The sequence below is a fragment of the Bactrocera latifrons genome, unplaced genomic scaffold, assembly GCF_001853355.1.
Source record: "Bactrocera latifrons isolate USDA-ARS-PBARC rearing strain unplaced genomic scaffold, ASM185335v1 scaffold_3, whole genome shotgun sequence".
Taxonomy (NCBI): Eukaryota; Metazoa; Arthropoda; class Insecta; order Diptera; family Tephritidae; genus Bactrocera; species Bactrocera latifrons.
The window spans coordinates 3053510-3077007 of record NW_017536629.1 but is presented as its reverse complement, the minus strand read 5'-3'; the positions used below and the strand labels follow the sequence as shown (position 1 = coordinate 3077007).

General features: G+C 39.1%; 1 protein-coding gene across 4 annotated transcripts in view; it reads left to right on the top strand.

Moving 5' to 3' along the window:
- LOC108970462 (protein unc-80 homolog) overlaps positions 1–23424 on the top strand; it is a 25416-nt gene extending 1992 nt beyond the window's left edge. Inside the window, exons 3-36 of one of the 4 annotated variants that reach the window (XM_018935863.1) lie at positions 536–562; positions 3213–3233; positions 4180–4506; positions 4568–4778; positions 4837–4928; positions 4992–5129; positions 5189–5499; positions 5563–5756; positions 5829–6001; positions 6377–6489; positions 9408–9425; positions 11653–11785; positions 11927–12362; positions 12430–12627; positions 14009–14297; positions 14358–14460; positions 14516–15133; positions 15190–15414; positions 15478–15889; positions 15949–16047; positions 16111–16248; positions 16581–16888; positions 16948–17132; positions 17190–17552; positions 17612–17822; positions 17889–18221; positions 18287–18806; positions 19402–19706; positions 19769–20194; positions 20338–20556; positions 20613–22070; positions 22146–22314; positions 22372–23033; positions 23090–23424. In XM_018935863.1, the coding sequence (XP_018791408.1) occupies positions 536–562; positions 3213–3233; positions 4180–4506; positions 4568–4778; positions 4837–4928; positions 4992–5129; positions 5189–5499; positions 5563–5756; positions 5829–6001; positions 6377–6489; positions 9408–9425; positions 11653–11785; positions 11927–12362; positions 12430–12627; positions 14009–14297; positions 14358–14460; positions 14516–15133; positions 15190–15414; positions 15478–15889; positions 15949–16047; positions 16111–16248; positions 16581–16888; positions 16948–17132; positions 17190–17552; positions 17612–17822; positions 17889–18221; positions 18287–18806; positions 19402–19706; positions 19769–20194; positions 20338–20556; positions 20613–22070; positions 22146–22314; positions 22372–23033; positions 23090–23314 (9660 nt within the window). In that variant the 3' untranslated portion in view covers positions 23315–23424. Of the gene's footprint in view, positions 1–535; positions 563–3212; positions 3234–4179; positions 4507–4567; positions 4779–4836; positions 4929–4991; positions 5130–5188; positions 5500–5562; positions 5757–5828; positions 6002–6376; positions 6490–9407; positions 9426–11643; positions 11786–11926; positions 12363–12429; positions 12628–13954; positions 14298–14357; positions 14464–14515; positions 15134–15189; positions 15415–15459; positions 15890–15948; positions 16048–16110; positions 16249–16580; positions 16889–16947; positions 17133–17189; positions 17553–17611; positions 17823–17888; positions 18222–18286; positions 18807–19401; positions 19707–19768; positions 20195–20337; positions 20557–20612; positions 22071–22145; positions 22315–22371; positions 23034–23089 lie in introns of all 4 variants that reach the window. The other 3 variants (XM_018935862.1, XM_018935861.1, XM_018935864.1) reach the window with 3 other exon arrangements.
- The last annotated feature ends 74 nt before the right edge of the window (positions 23425–23498 follow it).

Sequence of the window (23498 nt, the reverse complement as noted above, 5' to 3'; positions counted from 1 at the left end):
AATTTTCAGCTGTAAATAAATGCTATTTATGTTCAACACAACAACAGCAAAAATCTACCACATTTGGCAACAGTCTTTATTCAAAATTCTACGTGTCATCAAATGATTCATGCAGTTTTCGCTTCAAATATACATACATACGGAGCTTCTTACACGCATACATAGATCTATGTATGTGTAATATATAAATATATATATGTTTTTTCTGCAATTGTTTCGTATTTTATATGACTTTCTCTCTTTCTACCACTTTGCTGTACTCTTCACATTTCTATTAACATCAAATTGCTTAAACATTTTTAATATATATTTATGAACATACAAACATATTCTCATTTCTTTGAATTGTATAAAATAAATGGTCTACTCGTTTTTTATTTAATTTTTATATTATTTGTTTTTGCTCTTCATTCTGTTCATGAATGACAAAAAAAAAATAAATCATTGTATCAAACAAAAACAACGCAATTGCAATTCTTTCATAATTGATTGTGATTACTTGTGATGTACGTACATATACTCGTGTTTGATGTAGTTTTGCCAACACGCACCAGGACATCATGTAAGTTTACATACAAACATGCAGTGTTTCAAGAGAAATGTTAATTGTTGAATGTTTGTGTTTAGCCAAACTATTTGTATAACTTTTCGTCCTTACAAAGGATTTTCATTGCAAACTTTATGAAGCATGTTTTATTCTAAGTAGAAAGCGTATCAGCAACGTGGCATGCAATTTCATCTATAAATACATACCTACATATACATATCGTCACCTGAAATGCAAAATAACGCAACAACATTTTCAGAAATTTACAGTGATATGAATGAAACACGAAATAAAATGGAACATGAGTGAAAAAAAAAATGGCAATTGGTTAAAAATGGTTTATATTGTATGTCATTTTATGTATGTAATTTGATGTAGTGAAACGTAATCAATAAGACACCCAATTTTTTGATGATACGTTATTTTGCATTTCAGGTGACGATATACAGTTATGTACAAGTAATTTTGAAAATGTTATTGTTTCCATGATTTTAGAAGAATAACTTTATATTCACTTTGAATAAACTTTCATCAGTTGTATATTTCCATACCATTTTCCAAGCCATTCATGAAATTGTATACTCAGAGAATGACATAGCGTAAAATTTCTTTGATATAGATACATTCAAATAAGAACAATGGAAGCGGCAACGCCAATTTTTCTTTTTCTCAAAAACTTCAAACTAATTTCGCTCATGGTCTTACAAGGTTCGTTCCAAAGTAAAAAGGGCTTTTTGAATCTAGCGCCCCCTTGGTGGTCGACTGAAGCGTTAGAATTTGCTATCTTTATCGATTGTCCAGTGGGAATTTCATGGCATTTCATTAATTGGAAGTGAAATTATTGCGTTTTGAGTGTCAGTATGTTTCTGTTATCAGTGCGAAAATGAGCTTCGAGCAAAGAGCCAACGTTAAATTTTGTTTTAAAATTGGTAAAACTTTTACCTAACCTTTTTAATTGATGAATGATGTTTATAGTGAGGATTGCCTATCCCGTAGCAGAGTGGATGAGTGGTTTTTTTTCGACATGCTTTTGGACCATGCAAAAAGATGTATTGCATCAGAAGGAGACTATTGTGAATAAAATAAATTGATTTTGCAAAAAACCATTTGTTCTGTATTCTTTTTTTTTAGGTTTGTTTACTTTGGAACGCACCTTGTATAAGAGTTTGAATCACTATCACAATATAATTTTTGAACTCAAATTCATATTCCGTACACCTCGTACAGACCTCTTACCACGTTAGTCGCAAATTTTTCCGTCAGATTTGTTGATTAGTATTATTATCCAAAAATTATCCAAGCTTCAAAAGTAAAACATAGTGAAAAAAGTAAAAAAAAAAAGGTTACAGAATAATATTTTTTTTTTTTTTAGTTTACAATCCAAAAACTGCTGACAAAAGTCAAAACATAGAAATTTCCAAAATAAGCAGATGATGAAGGGGGGTCGCGTTACCATACTATCTGAACTAAATCTGAACTAAATTATATGTAATAATAAAGATATATTTAATAATGTCACAAATCTAGTTCCCTAAAGAGATAAGTCTATAAAGAAAACTCTCCAAATTTATTTATTTATATATTTAGTTAAGTCTATGAACACTAATTCTTACAGACTAATGGAGAATTAGGATGCAAATTATAATTCTAAAATAATTAAATTAATTACTAATTCGATAACTTAAACTAAGAAACAGAATTGAGGGTATTAATGAAGGATACCCTAGAGTGAGAAAATTCAAGAAGAACTTTCTCGAAAATAGAGTTAAACTCACGCATAGCACGCTTAAGAGGAGCATATTCAGCAAAGTTAGTAGTTTCCTTTTTACAATAAAATGGGGAAATGGATCTGAGACAACGTTGAGGAGTATTGATGGACATATTCTTGAATAGTTAAACTTTGAAAATATAAAAAAAAAGATTTTTTCCTAGACCAGAAAAAAAAAATTTTAGAAATTTTTCAGAATCATTAGGGGACTCACAACTTGTCATAATGCATTCTAAAATCATAAGATTATAAATTTATACACTTGTTTACAAAACTTGTTGCGGGATTACATACAAAAATGAGTTTAAACAATTACAAATCTCCACGCTATGTTTTTGATTCGTTGTAATTTATAATTATAAACTGAAACTGACTGAATCTCTTTGAGACCCCTAACTATATTTAAAACCATTCCCTTTAATTCGTAAATGAAATATTTAAATGATAACAGGGCATATGAGCAATATTAGTGTTGAGTTCTTAAAACTATAAAATACTATTTCTCTCCAATTATTTGTTATTAAATGCATAGTTATTTCAAATTACTAATAATTTATATGTATATACTCATATATTTATTACGTTAACTTGTGAATATGTCAACTAAACGTTAAATATGTACCATTCATAGTTTAGATACAAAATTGGGTTATACTTTCTTATAATATAATTTCCCACCCTTAATAATTTTTATATATATATACAAGATATCTTCTGAATATTCCATATATGTATGGTGTTATTTTACTTTTCGTTTTTGTTATGAATGCACCACTGAATTCCTCAATGTTTTGTGATTGTTTCCTAAATATCGACGCGTTTAGCTTTTAGCCTTCCTATACTTATCACAAATAAATCTTTTTAATAATCATAAATTGTATTCTACTCGCGCATCAGGAATCGAAAGAAGCTTGCAAGGTAATAATTTGATATTTAGAAAATGGGGCGCCCTTGTTTCTAAAAACTTTTGGTGGTAAACAAAATAACTTCAGAATAGTAATTTGGAATTATTACACAATGCAAATCGTGGCATCATATGTATATAGCCATAGTTGAGAAGGGTTTCCAAACCTCTTACGGAAGTCATAAAAAGATTAATAATATTGTTTGGTGCCCTATCGAAAGTGAAAGATCAAAAACAGCATTTTTGGCATATTTTTCTGTTTTACTACCAAAAGACTAAAAATATAGTTAAAGCAAGACAATAATTACGTGATAGTCGAAGGCCGATATTTATCAAAATAAGGGGAGTTGAAAGGGATCGTTAATTTCCAGCTTTGGTCCAGACTTGGCACTTTAAGACTTCTGCAAAATTTGTTTTAGGGTAAAACCTTCACCACAAATCAAATTGTCAAAAACCATTTGGACCAGGTTTTTGTCGGCACGGATGAAATATTTTAAGAGCGCAGAATCAACTTTTGCCCGAAAAATGTCAAAAAGTATTGGATAAAAAACAAATATACATTTTAATATAAACAAAATTGCTTAGTAAACGACACAAACAAAATACTTGTGGTTAGAAAAATAAGAACAGAATACTGTCCGAGCCGCCTATATTTCAAATTTGCGATATTTTAAACTGATAGAATTATATTTAGATATAATATCAATATCGGAAAAAGACAAAATTGAATTTCATTGCTGCTTTGTGTATTCTTAAACATCCATAATTCTATTTCCAAACCATGCTATTCAGTTATTGAATTCTCAATAAATTTGTTTACACTCAAATTGCAACAAACTTTTTGAAGTTATTAAAGCATACAAGGGCCCTTTTAACTTTGCTACAACATCATTTAACGACTTTCCCAAATATTTATATTACAAAAACACTATTCTCCCTATTCACTACGAAAACAAACAGTCCTTCGAAAAAGTACTCGTACAAAATATACAATTCGGCTTGTCACCGCCGCTCACCAAAGCGCTGGGCGACATACCACGTTGGCGTCTACTGCAGGCGGCGTTGCCACATGTTATGCACTGTGTTGCCGCCTTACTGCACAATCGCGTCAAAGATATGCAGGCGATTGGTCCCGTAGAAACCAAGCTACTATACACAATGCAATGGATATTGCTGTATGCCGCCGAGGAATGTGCCGACGATGAGGGTGGTAATGAAGTTTTAGGCGATGAAACACCGAAGCAAAAGTCGATGGAACAGTATTTATTTTCGGTACCCACAATAACGGTATAACAATTTAATCAAAGGGTGAATACACACTTATATAAATTTATTTTACAACGTTCAGCTCTTCGTCTACTTGTTTGCGCCCATTATACATCACTTGAAAGAGTCCGATTTTCAGAACTTTCGTTTGGAAAATGGCATTAAGTTGTGGCAGGGTATGTGGGATAATCGTGCACCAGGCGCGCCATGTTTTACGGCACCTGTAAAGCCGAAAGCGCGTAATTTGCTATGCGCACCGTCACCAAAGGGCTCCACAGATGTCTTTCCAGGGCGTAAGTGTAAAATATAAATAGAAATATATATAAAGACAATAACTTATAAACAAACTAGGTAAGCAATCATCTAATGTTGATGAAGCCACATCGCCGAAACCTGAATCGCCGCAAAGCCAGCAGTCTGAGCATACGAGGCAAGACGAAGATGTAAGCTCTCGAAGAAACTTTTTTATAATAAGCATATATTAATGTATTTCATGCGTTTCACAGAATTCATGGGTTTCATCGCCAAAAGAATTTGCTTTTCCCGAGACCATACCAGAAGAGGCGTCAAGCGTGGAGGATGAACGTGTTGTAATATTTCGTTTACCCTCTGCACCACATCTCATGGATAATTCGTTCTTCACGGTAAGACTCGCTTCACAACAGGTTTTCGGACTTATAAAGTTGTCCCATGTCTCTCACAGGCCGACGCGAGCTTGTTGCAGCAACAGCAATCGCAAAGTCGACGCGGCAGCCGACAGTCGGTACACTCACGAGACAAAGACAAGCCGGCAACGAAATTCGAATTCGACCAGCAAGAGTTAATGCGTGGCGCTTCGGTTAAGGAAAAACGTAGTTCTTCGATGGAAAAAGAGACCGAGTCGGACAAATCAGACAGCATGCACGTAGACGTATCGGCCGCCACCTTTCTAGATGTGGCCGTACTGCGTTGTCTCTTCATTTCACACTGGCAGGAGGAGGGAATATTCTGGAGCTTGCAGTACATGTACAATCGGTATGTTAATGAGTATAACGCTTAAATTTTAAATTTTAACTAAAATGTTTGTGTACAATGTAGTCTAAGTGAAATCGGCGAAGAGGCCTCTATTACGTTGAATCAACCACGTAAACGCTCTAATTCGCTACCCATACCACAAATCGAGATTTCATTATACCAAGGACCGGGTAGCAATAGTCGTGACAGCCCGAGCAGTTCGGTAGCCAAGGACTATATTGAAATACCAGAACCGTCCATAACAGCGTGCTTAGTTGGTACATAGAAAATCAACTTATAACTGTACAATTGACTGATCTACTGTCCATTTGCGGTTTCTTTTATTGCAGAAGAGTCCAGCCCAACAGTGGAACGCCGCGGTAGTGAGAAGAAGAAACGCGTCAAAATGGCGGATTTGCGCGCATTCGTCGAAACGAAAATGTTCTCGAAATCCGAGAAGAATCTTGAAAAAGTAGGCCTAGATACATGCTCTGCTAATGGCAAGAGACCACTGCAACATGCAGTAAGATTGAACTTTGAAGTTTTTGGTTTTGTTGTTTTGCGTTTTGATTTCAATGTTTCAATGTTAAATACCCTAGATTTATTTGTTTTTAACCATCAATATTATGCCACAATATACTTTATTAAATAAGCTGCTTAAGAAATATGCGCACTATTTATTTGTAATTAAAGATGATCCCACTGCCCCTTATCTTAAGCTCTACCTACACCTGTTAAAAATTATCACCAATGTGTCTATTTTGCTTATATTATTGTTATATAACATTTACTGAAATACTCGTGTATTGAAAGTTCAATTACTTTTGCTAAATGGTCATATATAACTACACTCAATGAAATTGTTGTTTAACTAACTGAGGTTTGCGCTTCCCGCTAGGAATATCATCGCAGTCTGGACACCGGTGAGAAAAAGCTCTCACGCTCGGCTTCTATGATCACTAGAGAACCGGCGAGTAATCTCATCAAAGGCAAATCGATGCCAAGTTTAAGGTAACCTTCCAGTCACGCATGATGTTTTGCTATCTCGAAACTTTATTCAAGCTTAAAAGCATTTATTTAAAATAATCAGTAGCTTAAAACATTATAACCAGCGAAAATATAGTAGGAAACACAAGACATCAATACATATTTACATTTCTTTATTGGAAAGCGTTATGAACTTCTAAATTAAAGCTGTGGTAAAGAATAGTTATCATTTTAATACTCGACTGTTACTGTTGTAAAAGCTTCAGCTGAGCTTTCGCTGAAAATCCCGACATTCCAACAATGACTACATTTATTTAATGCTTGATTCTTGGGTACGTAAAGTTTACTCTTCCAAATTAGCAACTATCGTTGGAATAAATTCAAAAGCAAGTCTATTTGCCAATCAGAAATTGGTTCTATATTTCAGTTATAAAGGGTGATCCATTTCGAAGTCGAAGTACAAGACCTGAATCGAAGCTTTACATATTATATTATCACAGGAAAAAGTCTAAAGGTGTGATGTCACACGATCTTGGCGGCCAATCGACCGGCCCAAACCTTGAAATTATCGGCTTACAAAAATGCACACTCAATAAATCGATTGATTGATGCGATGGGTGGGAAGTGGCGCCGTTTTGTTGAAACCAAACGTTGCCGAGGACGAGCTTCAATTTCAGGTATCAAAGAGTCGGTTAACATGAGGCGATAACGGTTACCATTGACGCGTACGTTCTCAACGGAATAATTTTTGAAGAAACCGTTGTTTTTTTTCTAGATTAATTTGCAGCTCTTGAATCTTTTCATTTGCTCTTCGTCCCAAATGTGGCAATTTTGCTTGTTTACATACCCATTGAGCAAGAAATGGGTCCCATCGTTAAACAAAATTTGGCTCGAAAACGTCGGATATTCTTAGAACTTTTCAAGAGATCATTAAGCGAAGCATTTGAGAAGGTCGACGGGTTCAGTTCTTACACAAGCTGCATTTCGCACGCTTTCAATTTAAGATCTCGACGTAAAATGGGCCAAATCGTTACATACGTTAGTCCGAGTTGCTTCGAATCTTATCTTATCTGCAACTTTTTTATATATATTTTAGAAAAAATAGTTAATATTCTTTTAGTTGTCGTAATTTTCGGATAAAATTATTTCTACGATAGTCGAAAGTTTTTCTGTCATAATTAGTATTCTATATTTATTTTCTTACATAGTCTAATATCGTATTTTAAGAAATACTAAATTTTTTGCTTCCTTCCAAGTCAAAACATAAAATTAAATCTGATTTTTACGAAAATTTCAAACTTCATCGTGAGCATCTTTAAATTTCAGTCAGAAGTGCTTTCAGATAATATTTTCAAAATTTATAGATTTATAAATTTAACGAAACGATTAATATCGATATTAGTTTTCAGTTTAAATTTTCAATATTCAAAGCAATTTCTTCTTAGGTGTTTTCAACTGAGTTCAATCATTAGCAAGCTTGTAAGTTTTCCGCGCTAGGAAACTCAGACCAAACAAGCCTAAGATTTTTTGTTTGAAGGTTTAACTATGTAGGAAATCGAATAAATTTAAATATAAATACTAAAATTTTTCACCGTTCAGTTATCACCTTCCTCAAAACCAGAACCCGTTAAATTTGCATTGCATCCCAAAAGCATTTTGCATATTTACAATTCATCTGCTAAACTATTTGCTTTTATTATTCAATTCTGATACTTTCGCACCTAATCGATGATTACTTTCCTCTAATTGATTAATTGTAGCTATCAAACGTCTGAAAAACACGTTCATATCTTATGTGAACGCCGTAAGTCAGAAGGCTCTGCGCTTCTAACACGGATGAAAAACACTTGCAATACCACAACTCTACAAAAACTGTTAGTGCTGATAGTTTCAAGTTCTTTTCGATTAAAATTTACAATTTTTTTAAATTATTAACATTAGCACATTTTTTCTAAACAAATAATTCATAGAATTTTACCCAGTTTTGTCCCGCAATCCCTACCAAAACAAAAGAATAGCGTTTCGAAAATTTTGCCCACTTATAAACACCCGTAGTTGAGCTTAATCAAACATAATATTCCTATAAATTTATTTTTCAAGACTTTTTAGAATTTAAAACTTTTTAAATACAAATATTTTTAATAAATTTTAAACATTATATTAAGCGAGTATTCACTTTTTTATACTTCGTACAAAAACATTTTTGTATTCACATGTAAATATTTACAAACATATATGATTATAGGTTATGTTCGTATATATATCTTTCAATATTAAACTTTATAAACAGATTTTACACAATTCCAACACAAAAATATGCAAAAATGAAGAAAAAATCGAAAATACTACTATGAGCAAAAAATAATAAGACTTTGTTCACAATTTTAAAATTCTTAATTTATGCAACAAAATCTATGTCGGCACCTCAAAGTAAATTTGGTCTCTATACACTTGTTCAATCCACGATTAAAGTCAATTTCCGGAATAACCTTCAATGCGAGTAGCGATTCACTTGGCCAGTCGGAAGGAATTCGATGTGCACGACAGCTCAATAATCGAAGAAAACTCCAATATAACCTTGATTTATACTGCTTTGTAGTAGTTTTTCGGCCTCGACTTACCTTTGCCACGATATTAGTTGATGCGGAGTCGTAAAATCCATGACTTATCGCCGAATATACTTTATGTACTTCATAATGAATTTAATAATTATTTTGCTGTGACATTTGGCACAGGAGAGGAAAATTTAAATTATAAAGTCTTACTATTATTTGCCCTCAGTAGCATACCCGCATTCGACCAACCAGTAGCGGCACTTTCTAAACACAGAACTCACCAAATAACAACAAACCAATACGTAGTTCTATGTAAATCCAAAACTGTTTTATTACTATTTCTTACTAAAACTTTGCACTCTTCTCTCAACCTAAAAATATCCAAAGCTGTCTTCTTGATAGCGGGTGAGTCCTCTCTAAACAGTGACATTATTTTACATTGAGTTTGGGTTTGCTTTTTAAGAGTTCCAAATAATATTACTACTTTCTGAAATTCACATTAGATTTTTTTCTGTAGAACGACATTTCATAAAACACAAAATATTCGGAAGGTTTCGAATATGTATACCCAACACTTAAATTTATTTCGAAAGCATGTTAGAAAGCGTTACGTAAGGTCGCTTAGACAAAATTACTGAGCTACGGATTGGAGAACAACCTGGAAATAAGAGTCCCATTTGTTTAAGAACTCTTCGTATAAATGTATCTATAACTCTTAGATTAAAAATTACTGACTTCCTAGTTGGATTACTGCCTGAAAATGTGAGTTTTACTTGCTTTGAGACTATTCAAATTTCTGTAATACCGCTCTATGGATCTCAGATTACAATTTATTTGTTGTTAGCTTCTAGATCATCTCTCGCTACCCCTAACATTCATAATCCTATCACCTAATCGATCAACTCGGTTCGGAAATATTTAGAAATAAATATAAGTGTTTGGTGATGGAACTATTTTCTAATAACTAACACCGCCTTACCAGGAAATTGAGAATCTCCGAGCGAATATTTGATATTATAAAATCCATTAGTCGTTCGGAGTGCGCTTGAGCCTTAACATTTTCCTTTCATTTGTTAGCTTACGGCAAGGTTCTCATAATAAGTAAAAGAATCCCGAGCAAGCATCTCGAGATTCCAGGTGACTAAAGTTCGAATGTAACAACAGTAATATTACAATGATACCAAATCAATCATAGGTATTTCAATCACATACCCTTTCACCATCGCCAGTTGCTTCGCTTGATTTTAGATCAGTTATAAAATCGTACCAAATATGGAAACATTTATGAGTTTTAAAAGTCCCCCTTGATCGAGTTATATTCAAAATGAGTTCGCGAAATTAAATGATTCACCTTATTAACTACGTCGATATAAAAGACTTTTGAATCTAGAGACTGCCCCTTAGATGACCAAATTCAACGTAGACGGAGTTTAACTGGATTTTGGCGCAGCTTCCTCGGACGATGGGTTAATAATCTATAAGTCGTTTTCTAACATATATTATCACTGCTTCTACACTATATGTAGAAAGCGATTTATAAAGTTATTATTATTATGTTCATCTTGAAAAGACCTTCCATCCTAAATAGGATTATAAGACGTAGTTCATGATGGATTCAAAACACGAATTTATCTGCAAAAGATAACATGTCACAGTTCATCACGATACCCATCCGTCTGGCTGCTTTACCCAATCTAGGGTAACCTGAACTAAGACCCGACTGGTGAATTCGATTAAACTGCTGATATTATTCTACATTTGTAGTCAGTTTATTTCTGTTTTTTTTTTTTTTATTTATTTATACATCCAGTACTATTTTCTTCAAATACAACTAAAGAGCAAGCATAAAGATGCATCGTTCCAATGCTTTCCTTATTAAATGGCTCGTAGATGTGTTTTCCGGTATTTTAAGAGTTAAAGTTTTTCATGGTCACCGAATTCAAAGATAGCGACGTAAAGACACAAAATATATGTTGATGTTGCTGTTGTTGTAGCGGCAGAACTGTGTCCTTTATCAGATAAAAATCCGAGTCCGTTCCGATTACTAGACCCAATTGTCGTGGGAGCGACACAAAATATATAGTAGGTGTCGGTTATTCTTGACATGATCTTTCTTAAGGATCTGAAATATATATTCAATGATTTGTATTTTCATATCTCAATCCACGTTATTCAATCTTGTTAGAAGTAAAGTATAGACAACTTTCTTACAAAATTGGCTACCATACTCCGATTAGTGTTGGGTATAAGAACAATGTTCTATCATCTTTCTAAACCTCAATCAACTAACTCATTTCTCAGCACTTTAAGTGTTACTGTTTCTCATATATATTCACCGTTATTTTGGCAACATTCTAAAATAGCTTATATTTATTTTGTTAGCATTTTTGCAAGCGTTAACCCTAATTTGCGCTTTAAATCACATCTTTTTTAGCCCACAAAAAACTTTAGACTATATATTTTAGCCGTTAACCACCTGTTTGCTCATCCTCACTCATACATACCCATAGCCATATTTAGTTCCAAATTGACTGGACTTTTATGCAGTTATCGCCGCCGCACTGCCGCACATCACGTCATCACAACTAATTGCGCCCATTTTGCATTTGTTCAAAATTACCAGATTTTACAGGTACGTAGAGCCACCGAAAGCGATGCGTCCCTCCCAGTCGACCGGACCACGTACGGCCTTCTATCCGCGCAATCCCATAATCACCGTCACGGAACACACGCCCACACCGTCGCCAGATTATCTCAAACGCCAGGTGAGTAAACGCCGGAAATTCGTGTTAGAGTATGTTTTCCGGATACCTAATTGGTTAACATACATGCACTACAAACTCGTATTATTTCTATTTGCCCATGCAATCAATCACTTTTCATATTCAACTCTTCACCCCAAGCAGGGCTCCATCGATTCACAGTTGGACGCGCTAAGCAATGGTGGCAGCATTAGTGGTATGGCGGGCGGCACCAGTGGCAGCGGTGGCGGTATTGCTGGCGCTGGTGTCACAACCGGTCGTTTCCGCGGTCAAATGCTACGTTCGCACACCGACTCGCACATCGATTATACTGGCGTGGAGTCGGAAGCACCTGGCAGCTCATTCTATATAACACGCGATGGCGGCATCGATTATGAAATTGTTTTGTTGGCGGTTTATAATATCTTCAAGCGAGACATGTCCATTTGTTCGCAGCGTGTACTCGAAGCGGGTTTGAATATTTGCGAATTGCTACTGGAAATGGGCGTGTTGAAGTTGGGCGAGCATGCGCACGAGATATCGATGGGCATTGTAAAGCGTGCGCTACTAATTTTGGGTTGCCACAATGGCTGCAATGATGGTGCGTACAAATGCGCCAACCTTTTATAAAGTAATACAATATATATTTAATATTTTCGTTATCACAGGCGCACGCGGTCCGCCGGCAGATTTCCTGCGCAGCCAGTGCCAAAAGATACTCTCGCGCATACTACGCCAGGCTAGCCAACGCACCAAGCGTTACTTGCAGCAAATGGTAAAAACGTCCGACTTGCATGAATTGGTGGACTTCTTTCACGCCTTTGTGGCATTTTGCGTGGATCCAAGCTCATTGTTGTCGCCGCTGAGTGAGTTTTTCTTGATCTTACTAGCTCCTAAAATAGCTTTAGATGCATGTTTTAATCACCCTATATTTAATTACCTTAAGTAGTGGTCAGAAAAAAGCTGTCTTAGAAAATTATTCATATTTTTTGGACGAAATTAAAGAAGGAAAGAGCAAATAATTTCTTTTACCTTGGATCTTAAGTCGCTCACATTAAGTTTTTTCCTCCGAAATGTTCTTTGCCATATTTTATTTTTTCAAACCCTCAATCTTGAATATGCTTCAAGAGCCATGTTTCTTAACTTTAAACACTTTCTTTATCTGAATTCTACAATATTTTGATATTTCTCATCGGTTTTCGACTGGTTAGTAAATTCTTAAAGAAATATTTTCCTATCAGATATGTAATCCTATATTTATTCAATCGCCTTCGCTTAGCTTAGGAGTAAATCGTTAGTTGCGTAAGACTTAAGATGTCAGAAGACTCTAAATCGATTTCTTATTCACCTCCACTTCACTGAGGAATTTTTGAGGAAACTCTGTTGATATCATAAATGTTCTTAGAGACTACTCTTCTCGCTACTCTTTCGCTGATATCCGATGCCAATTTCAATAGTTTCCGCTGATCTTATTACCAACTTAAAGATTTTTTATTCGGTTTCGATGATTTGAGGAGCTTGTAAAGAAAGCTTTTGATATCTTATGTAGGATCTGAAGAACATTATGTTATTTTATTCGGTTCCGATGAACTTTTACATTTTCCTCAGCTTAGATGAGTTTTAGCGAAGTATTGGTCTCATTACTGTAAATGATCTGATGAGCTTTAAGAAAACTTTTGATATTGTAATTCTGCTCGAAGATTTTCCGCAGACATCGAAAGATGCATTAGATATAAGAAAGACAGCTCTTTTTTAACTACATTAGTATATCTCGATAAGTCAAGTTTTTCTCAAATTTACATTCTGCTTTTGGATGATCTAAAATTCAATTATTTAAAGATTTTATCAACACAACAACATTTCATAGAAAAAAATAAAGCAAACCAACACACGAGTACGAGTTTGTGCTCTCTTACTATAATATTTACTTATGTATACCCTTGGTGCAAGCGTGCTCGGTATCTCTCCCCCGACGAATTTGCATGGCCAGTAAAATGTTGAATGATGTTGTTGCTTTTTTCCTTAACGTTTTTTATGACTTCCTTTTTGTTGTGACTTTTTGTGGATAATGCCATCCAATCCCTTGTTGTTGTTGCTGTTTTTTTGTTCATCACGCTCCCTCTGTGAGAAATATGTACACACACCAAATCTCTTCGTTGTATACTCGTATGTATGTATAAATGAATATAATAGCACATAAGCGTACGGGTGGATTTAAAAATGTTAACACCGATACGTCCCCATCAGGCGGCCAAGGTGGCTACTCGACCAATTTCAGTGGCGGCTTGAGTGGCGGTCCGGAATCACAAGTGATTGCAGCTGTCTTCAAACCGCTCGTGACACGTTTCGTAGAGGCAACAAAGGATCTCAAGTCACCAGAAAGCTCGCCACTCTACAGCGATATACGACAGTTGGTTACTTATGTGAAGGGTGCACATGGCGGACCATTCCGATTGGTGGCGCTAAGTGGCATATTAGCTGTGACGCCGCGACCGCATAAGAAGGGACCCGTGGCACAAACAACGCGTGTCATAAGGTAGCAAGGTGACAATGTTCACTCAGAGATCTTATTAAATTTATCTCATATTCCTTACAGACACATACCGCAGGCGGAAGGAGCTCAAAGCATACCAAACGATGATAACCGCTCACAACGTCGTCTCTTACTTAAAAAGCGCAGTACATCATCAGCTTGTGCTGTGGTAAGCTTTATATAGACTTAAGAACATATCTGAATATTGTGTTCCCTTACAGAGCCTATTGGAAACGGAGCCGTGTGAGGAGCATTACAAAAGCAGTCAATCGCCATTGAGTAATTTCCGCCGTCGCACCACAGGTGTGCGACCCACGCTTACACCGCGTCACAGCGAGCGTGCATTGCTCTCTGACTCCACTTCGAGCTCGGAGCGTAATTCGCTTGGTCGCTTGAGTGGTTTGGTGCGTTGGTTTCGCAGCACACCGAAGGAGGCTTCATCTATCGATTTAGAAATTGGTTCACTCAATCCGGAAATTACTTCTACTTTCATACGGCACGCCTCGTTGAAGATACAACGTGGGCGCACCAGTGACGGCATTGGCCGCTCAATACAACGCGCTAAGCGGCGTGTAGAACGGCGTTTAAATCGTTTTGGCGGTATCGTTAAGGGTAAGAAGAAAGCGGGCGGTATTGAGGAAACCGCCGACTATAGTCGACGTAGCTCTTCAGATATGTGTGATGGGCCACGTGAGTCGGAAGTAGTAGTTTTAAAGGAGAGAAAATTGATACCGCTAGAACCAGTACGTATGGGTATGCTGCGTTTATCGTTTTTGCTTGAGACCTGTGCGCCTGGTTCGTTTCCAGATCCACAGCTTATTGCCGCCGTTTTGGATTTGGTGAGTGCTTGAAACCGTAAAAATTGATAAATCTTTCATTTCATGTATGTCTCTAGCCGCAAGCGCCACTTGTTGCGCGTGCCACCTTTCTGCTTGAATGTGCGCATTTCGTACATCAATGCAACAAAGGGCAATGGCCGCCTTGGATGAAACACAATCTTAGCGGCTATAGGCCATCGGGCACCAACCTCAATCTGAATCAGACCAAACATCAGGCCACAGCGACTAGCACGCGGCGTACACATATTTTACAGCGCGCAGCGGGCAAAATGTTTCATCAGGTAAGGCGTAATAAGTGAAGAAAGCTGAATTAAAAAAGAATCAAGAATTGTTTTTTGAAAAAGTGGGCCGAGATGCTCGGCGCTCGTCTTGAAGAGATCATCTTCACGGAACGTTTACAATTTGAAGCGGTAAATGCAACGCTGACCGATCCGGAACGTCAGCGTGAATTGCTTCAACAGGACGAAGAAGAGGACTTCCTCGACGAGGCCTCTGTAAATCCGCATGGCAACGATTGTCCGCACGCTTTAAAATTAATTGCGTGTGTATTGCTCTTCGAAATCACTTCATTCCTACGCGACACTTATGTAACGCTGCCAAAAGCGTCGAAGTTACTGCATCGTGAGAAACATGCGCCCTGGGAAAAGGTTTATCGCGAGGCCAACCGTCGTTGGTCGATGGCGTTGAGTTCTATGGGTCACTCACAAACGTCAGCACAGAGCTTGCAATCCATTGCAGCAGGTAATGATGCAGCTGGTAAGCCAATGAAAGTCAAATACATGTTACTCCATTCTTATATATATCTTACTTTTCAGGTGGTCAAACGGAGCGTAAGATATCTTTTGTATTGCACGAACCCGACAATGAGTCAGAAAATAGTAGCAACACTACACTGACAAAAGAAGGTGAAGAAGGTACCAGCGTTAAGTGGTTACTGCTTTGATATTCTATTCACCTCTCATTATTGCTATTTTCAGCTCGACGACCCGCAGCTTCGGCGGTGCGACCTTTTCTTTTGCGTCGTGGCACAGCGACTACCACCGGCGGCTCATTTAAGCGCCGGTCATTAAAATTGCGGCGTAACACGAAGGATGGCAAGGATTTGGAAACTGATTGTAAGTATTGGATCTCGAGAATGATGAAGATGACCGTTAAAATTCTTCGAATGGTTAATTGTTTTTAATGTGTTTCGTATGAGCCGTGATTGTAAAGGGTTCTATCTAGACTTTTAACTAAATATCTTTTTGAAGCTGATAGAAATTTGATGTATAAGGTTTGGATCATCGTTATGAAACGACAGAGCCTCAGAAATTTCAAAAGTCATTATTTCTTTAACTGTCGGGGTCAGACCATATCATAAATTAGAAATGTCTTCAAACTTTTCACTACTGCTAAACTTAAACTTGTATAAACTTCTCTTCAAACAATTATAATTTTTTTTTTTCAGTCAAACGCGTCGACTCCATACAGTCTCGTCGCAAAGTTTCATCACTCTCTGATCGCAGTGACACTTCAGAACAGGGTATGGTCAGTGGAGAGGAATCTCCTGGCATACTGAGTGATGATCAACAACCCGAATCGCCAACAGACTCAAACGAGACCGATGATACGGCCAAAAATATGCCTTGGCTAAAGGCAGTTATAGACCTAATCACCAGCTACAACTACTATTGTTCGCATAAAGGCTATTGCCATCCCTATTGTTATAAGCGGCATATGCGCTCCTGCACGCGATTGATGAAAGCAACGCGCAAGGTAAACAAAATAAATACGACAAAACATACTTTTAATAAACATAATAAATTTCAATTAAGATCTATGGCGAAGACTTCGGTTTCACTTTCGATTACGAACATCCCACTGTGGAACCGACCGCACCCGTAAGCGCCACTAGTAAGTCCCATCAAGCACGACCACGTTCTACACGTAAAGTATCCGAGCAGAGTTCTACACATACGTCACCTTCAAAACGTAAGGACAGTATCTCACGCCGCGATCGGTAAATAGCAAAACAAAAGGTTGAATGCCAATTTTGTAAAAACTACATTTTCTGCAGCATAAGCGACGACCCCGATTTAGAGATCGCCGAGAAGCTAGCGGACGCCTTTCATCAGGAGAAAGAGATGAAGGAGCAAGACGAACCGGCCATACTGAAGTATCAACGGTTCTATATACGCACATTATTCCATTATCCGTTCGCAACCATGCTCAAAGGAGCTGTCATACTCACCGAGGAAATGGTTATTGAGGCAATGCCTGCCGCTTGGGAGCTCTTGCTCGATTCAAATCAAGATACCGCTTCAGCGAGCGCTGCTGTCTTTTTAATGGGTTCAGTGAAGGCGCAAAATTTCGCCTTTGACATAATGCAACGCGCTCTGAAGAGCAAGGATCCAGATGTGCGCATCGGCGCTGTACAACGGTAAATATTACTTTAGCTCATGGATAAAGTTATTCATATAAGCGGTGTTTGATTTGTAGATATCTGGTGCTGTGGAAGAGTCGTTTTCATGTTTGGCCGCGCATGGAGGAGAATGCCCATGATCTTACTTTCAAGGTACCGCCGGGCGGCATTGAGTTTACGCTGCCTTCACCAAAAATAGGCATCGAAAGCTTACCAGTCGTCGATCCACCTTGGATGCCTGTACAGCAAACCAAGGATATGGATGTCACACTTAATCAGGACCGACACGTGAGTAAAGAAATTTTTTATCAGTCACATTAAAACCTATATGTGTTGTATGAACGTATTCGTTAGCGTTCGCTGGTAACGGCAACAAAGAGTCGCAAAATGCAACAGACGGAAGCTATAAGGAACGCTTTGCGCCAACAACGCGACAAGCAGCGCGCCGAGCGTCATAGCTTCCTCATCACCACCATACCGATCAGTCAGCAGGCTTCGCATGAACCCGGCATGGAGCATGAGGATCACGAGGGTGAAGAGGATTTGGATGGCACGCGCATACATTTACATCACGCACATTCACTATTCCCATCCGTACTTTGCTCATCGGTTATGCAGATTGTGGGTTGTTTGGATGACGCCGCCATTGGCACCGATGGCAATGCCGTTTATGAAATTGCCTATCAGGTTTGATTGAAAATCTAAATAACTGCTTCAAGACGTAACATTTACATTCTCTTATATTAAATTAGGCCATTTGGGTTTGTCTCGTCGAAGAGTCCGCGCTCTTTCTGCGCTATGTATTTGAGCGTCTAACACGCGATCGTCAAGACCAAATGTTTAAATTACTGCGACATTTAATACGTTTTGTACCACGCTTGCCGCAACAGGCCGCCTTTGCTTTGTATAACTCAATCATCGGTTATATAATGTTCTATGTACGTTCATCGAATGAGCACAAACAGGAGCTTGTCGGTTCGGCCCTCTCGGTACTATGGATGGTGGTTCACAGCGTGCATGGCATTATGTTTAAGGATCTCAAGCAAATTCTACGCAAGGAGCAGTGTGATGCCTCGATTTTGTTGACGGCAAATGTACCGGCGGCTAAGAAAATTGTCGTACATGGACCGACTGATGATGATTGCAATATACCATCTCAATTCCCGGTGCAAGAGGACACACTATTCTGTCAATTACTGAAGGAGGCTTTGGACTACTATCCCGTGGATGAGAAGAATTTAAATCATTACTGTCTGGTAGATTACAAAAGTAGTAAGTTCATGATTCGCTTTTACTTCGGCTGGCTCTACAGTACGCGGTAGCCGCATGAGTTCAGTTTCGATTTGATGACACGCGGATTTACGTAACCTTCAGGTCGCAGGGGAATCTAAATTGTAAAAAATTATTTTATATTTTTCATTCGATCACCCATTTTCGGGCTAATTAGAGCCTCCATATATATTTTTTCATATCTCATAGAACCAAATCTTTCCGGTATCCGGGACAGAGTCAACTACAGCCGAGTCTTGTTGATTAACTACTCTAAAAAAGCAGATTGCAACTAAACTATCTTAGAACCGTCTCTAAACTCTTCTTATATAAGTCATTAGGTTGTCTATACTCAACCTCGGGATCCCATGAGAAAGCTGGGTTTCAGAAAGTTCTATTTAGACTTCGATAGCTCAATTTGCAGAAAACTTCTAATATTACTACCGAGAACTTAGTATTATATATCATTGTACGATTAATACCAAGGAACTCCAGAACTCAATTTTTCTATAATGGGATTATTATCTCTGTAACATATGTACATGAGCCCAGAAGTACTTTTTCCTACCCATACATTAAAACAATTTTGATTTTCCAGATAAAATTCTCAATCCCAACTGGTACATACGCGACTTGTACTTCTTCAAGCGTTCGCAATATCCCGAAGTTCGATTGATACTCATGAAACCAGAGGATTCCTTCTTGGCATTGCAGAAGCAAGAGCTCACTAAGAAATTCGTCGAAATTGGTAAGGTGCATTTGACATGGGCCATTTTAAAGAATGTCGATATGGTGGTACAACGTGTCGTCTTCCTACATGAGGAGCTCATGAAGCTACCATCTTTTCCACGCAAAGCGCTCGAAGTGGATCTGGACTTACATCAGGGTGGCGAATATGGAGTGGTATACGCAATATATGGCATAATATTAATGAGAGTTGTTTCTAATGCTTTTCCGACCCCAAGGTGCTGCTGGGTCTGGACGTGTTGCACAAATTCATGTGGGTGCGCTTGATTGCGCGCATGTTCGAAGCGATGGCCGGCAATTTCGCCTACTCCGCCGACATACAACTATTCTTGAATGTACTTTCCGGGGCAGCTATACTGCATGCGGAGGATTCCTGCATTATGCGTTATGTCATGGCCACCTATATAAATGCTGCTTTCAATTTTAAGAATATATTTTCGACGAATGGTTATTTTATGATCATGCCGACTTTGTTGCAAGTATATTCGTTGCATCAGACTAATAAATTGATCACCACCACCATCGAGTATGCGGTAAAACAGTTCTATTTGCTTAACCGGAAACCATTCATTTTGCAAATGTTCGGTTCGGTATCGGCTATACTTGACACAGACGAAGACGGTACCTACGGTGAGGCGCACAAGGTAAGCTTGTGGGTTCGAAACTCAAACTTCAAGGTATTTGAATATTACCAGCGGACATGTAGACATAAGAAAAGTTGTACCTTTCTCCTCTAAAGATTGGATTGACCCAAACATGCACTCACTTCGCCTTTTTTCTTTCACAGGTACAATCGAGTTGCCTGTTTAACTTACTGCTAAGTTTAGAGGATCCTTCACCAGATCCATTAAATATCGCTGAGCTGGTTAAGGAGCCCAAGCCGCTAAAAGCCATTGACTTTTGCTATCACGATGAGGATGGTGACGTCACCGTACTGGATTGCATAACATTATGTGTCATGGTGGTTTCCTACTCCGCTGAGAGCACACGTGGCTACCAAATGCTGGTTTGAGACTCCTGTTTTACTCTACCACTGCAAATATCTAACAAACCATATTTCAGATCATTTTGGAGGCTATACTACCATGCTATTTACAACAAATACAATCTCCCAGCTACATACCGCTACAGGGTAAATCGGAACGTGACATTATTCTACAGCTGGCCGTCGCCATACGAACTATGGTGCATAATTGTGAGGGTTTAGCCAAGAGCTATAATGGTCCCTATCGTAATAGTCCAGAGCACAAGGGTTCGTCACAACGCAATTGCAGTCGCGGTCCACCGTGCTCACCCGGTTTGGACTTTGAGGAAGAGTCACATTCGAAATATGTAAATGATCCACGCACAAAGAACGTCGCCGATTCGGGTGAAGACTCCGAAATGATACGCACAGAGTATCGACGTCCACGTGACGTGCTGTTGTCAGTAGTCGGCGATTTTCTTAGCAAGTCCAGCACACGCTTGGTGGAATTGTCCAAAAAATTGCCGAACGACAACAAAGCGACCGAAGTGCTGGACGCCAAGTGTCATATGCGTTTGGCGGAGATTGCGCATTCGCTGTTGAAAGTCTCACCTTATGACCCAGAATCGATGGCATGCCGTGGTCTACAACGTTATATGCAAGCCATACTACCGCGCGCCGAGTGGTCGAATGATGCATTACGCAACTCATTAATCACGATACTGCGACGCGTGGACAAAGTATTTTTAAAAATCTCTAAGAAACCTTCGATTCGTCGCAATACGGATTGGGAGGCGGCAGCCGGCTTGCTTAAGGGTATACATGAGACCATCGTGCGGCATCCGTATGTGTTGCATTGGCAGCAAATGAAGACGCTCATAAGCACGGTGCAAAATCTGATCGTAAACGAGGGTACGAGCGCTGGTGAGGGTGTATCAAGCGCAGGTGCTGCTCTTATGTCTCAGAATCCTCCAGCCTTCTTTTGTTCGACAGTGGTGCGTTTGGTAGCGCTACAAGTGGTCAGCCCCGTGGATTGTTTCTCATTAGTGCAGATATGTGGTGGCAGCGAATTTGCTACGCAAGAGAAGGCCGAAGGTTTTCTAATGCATCTGATTATGCCACTGTGCTTGAAGGTGTGTTCGGGACGCGGCGTCTCCGACATTGGCGAACTAAAAATGACAGATGTCTCATTTCTGCTGACCGTTGTACTGAATGCTATGAGCCCGCCGGCCGGTCGCACGGGGCAAGCAGTTATACAAACCAATCGTGTAGGCGGCGATTTACGCGCTGGGTCGTTGACCTTTACTGGCAGTCGTGATGCCAAGCGACCGGCACGCATCTCGGGATCGCTCTATCAGGCGGCCTTTTTAGCATTACGTATTGTATGCATTTGCTTCGAGAATCGCTTGTCGAATGAGTGGCCGCGCATTGTGCGTGTAATGCGCGATCTGGGACGACGAAATGAAGCAGCGCCGGATTTGTGGAGTTTCCTCGAATTTGTTGTGACGCACCGGACACCCTTGTACATCGCCTTAATGTCTTTCATTTTGCATAAAGTAAGTTCAGATCTGAGAACGCTCATTGATATTTTTCCATTACTGCTACTAATTTCCAATGCTCTAAAACCATAGATTTCACAACCACCGATTGGCGATCACGAACGACATATGCAATTCTTGATAAGAGAACGTCTACGCGGCACACCACCTCCGGGCGGTATCAAGTCAAAGGGTGCCCTTTTGCTGGAACTTGCCCGAGAGCTGAAGGATCTGAGAGATGAACTCGAGGAAAAACGTTATGGTAAGCCTAAAGTTATGATACGATTGAACACAACTTGAAGTGTCGCTCGTGTTGCAGATCGCGAGTGCTCGGATCAAAAGAAAACGGACACACCGGCCGCAACTAGCGCTGGCGAGACGCATAGAGGGCAACAACGTCCTTCACTGATATCCATATTCACCGGTACCACCACCGGTCAGGCCACGCACTCACATGTCTCTGCCGTGCCAATTGACTCACGCAGCGGCTCCGGTGGCATTTGTACACCCAGTGACACGCTCTCCCAACAAACACTACATCCGCCCAGAGAATCTTTGTCGAGTAGCTCCACAGGACGCGAACATCACACCAGCGAAAGTCAGAGTGGTGAGAATGCCGCCGGTTCTGCGCCAACACTGGTGGGCGCCACCGGCACTGTAACCACAGGCTCAAATCATGGCACCAGCTCTGCAACCATTGCTTCTGCGCTGCCACCAAATGTTGTGTCTCAACTCTCGCACTCCCAGTCCTTGCAACAGGCGCCATTTAAAGCACAACCACCCAAATTACGTTTCGTATCATCGGTGGAGTTCAGACATTCCTCTGGTGAGACGTCCACTACACCGCTATCGCCCGAGAGTCCGGCCGAAGATAGTTCCGGTGATCATACGCGTTCACGTTTACAGCGCTCAAAAGCGTCGAGTCGTAAAACGTTTAGGTTACGGCGTAGCCGTCTAACACCAATGGAACCGCCAAGTATTGTAAGTAAAGTTCTTTAGGGTTATGCTTTTGTGAGTTTAACGCTTTTCATCTTTAGGTAACGCAAATATCACAGGAAGAGCACCCGAAAACAATTGGCGAGATATCGTGGGACTCGGTATCGCAAACTTCATCCACATCCGGTTATCGCGATAACAATAGCTTGCAGACCGGCTTGCTCTCACCCGATGGTTCGCTTGGTGGCATGACACTGGGACGCTCACCTTCGCAGCACTCTTTGCTAATGGTATTCGAGGGGCATGATGAGGACACGCTTATTTAACAATCACAGTCCAGCCCGACGCAGACTGGGGAGTGATGCGTGCGTTCGAGCAGTTACACTGCTAAGCTATAAAAGAAATTGTTGTAGTTCTTCGTCGGATGCGTTGATATCATACTCACAATTGCAAATAATTTGTTAACAGTACTCTCAAGTACAATGCAAGCAAATATAATTTATACAAATT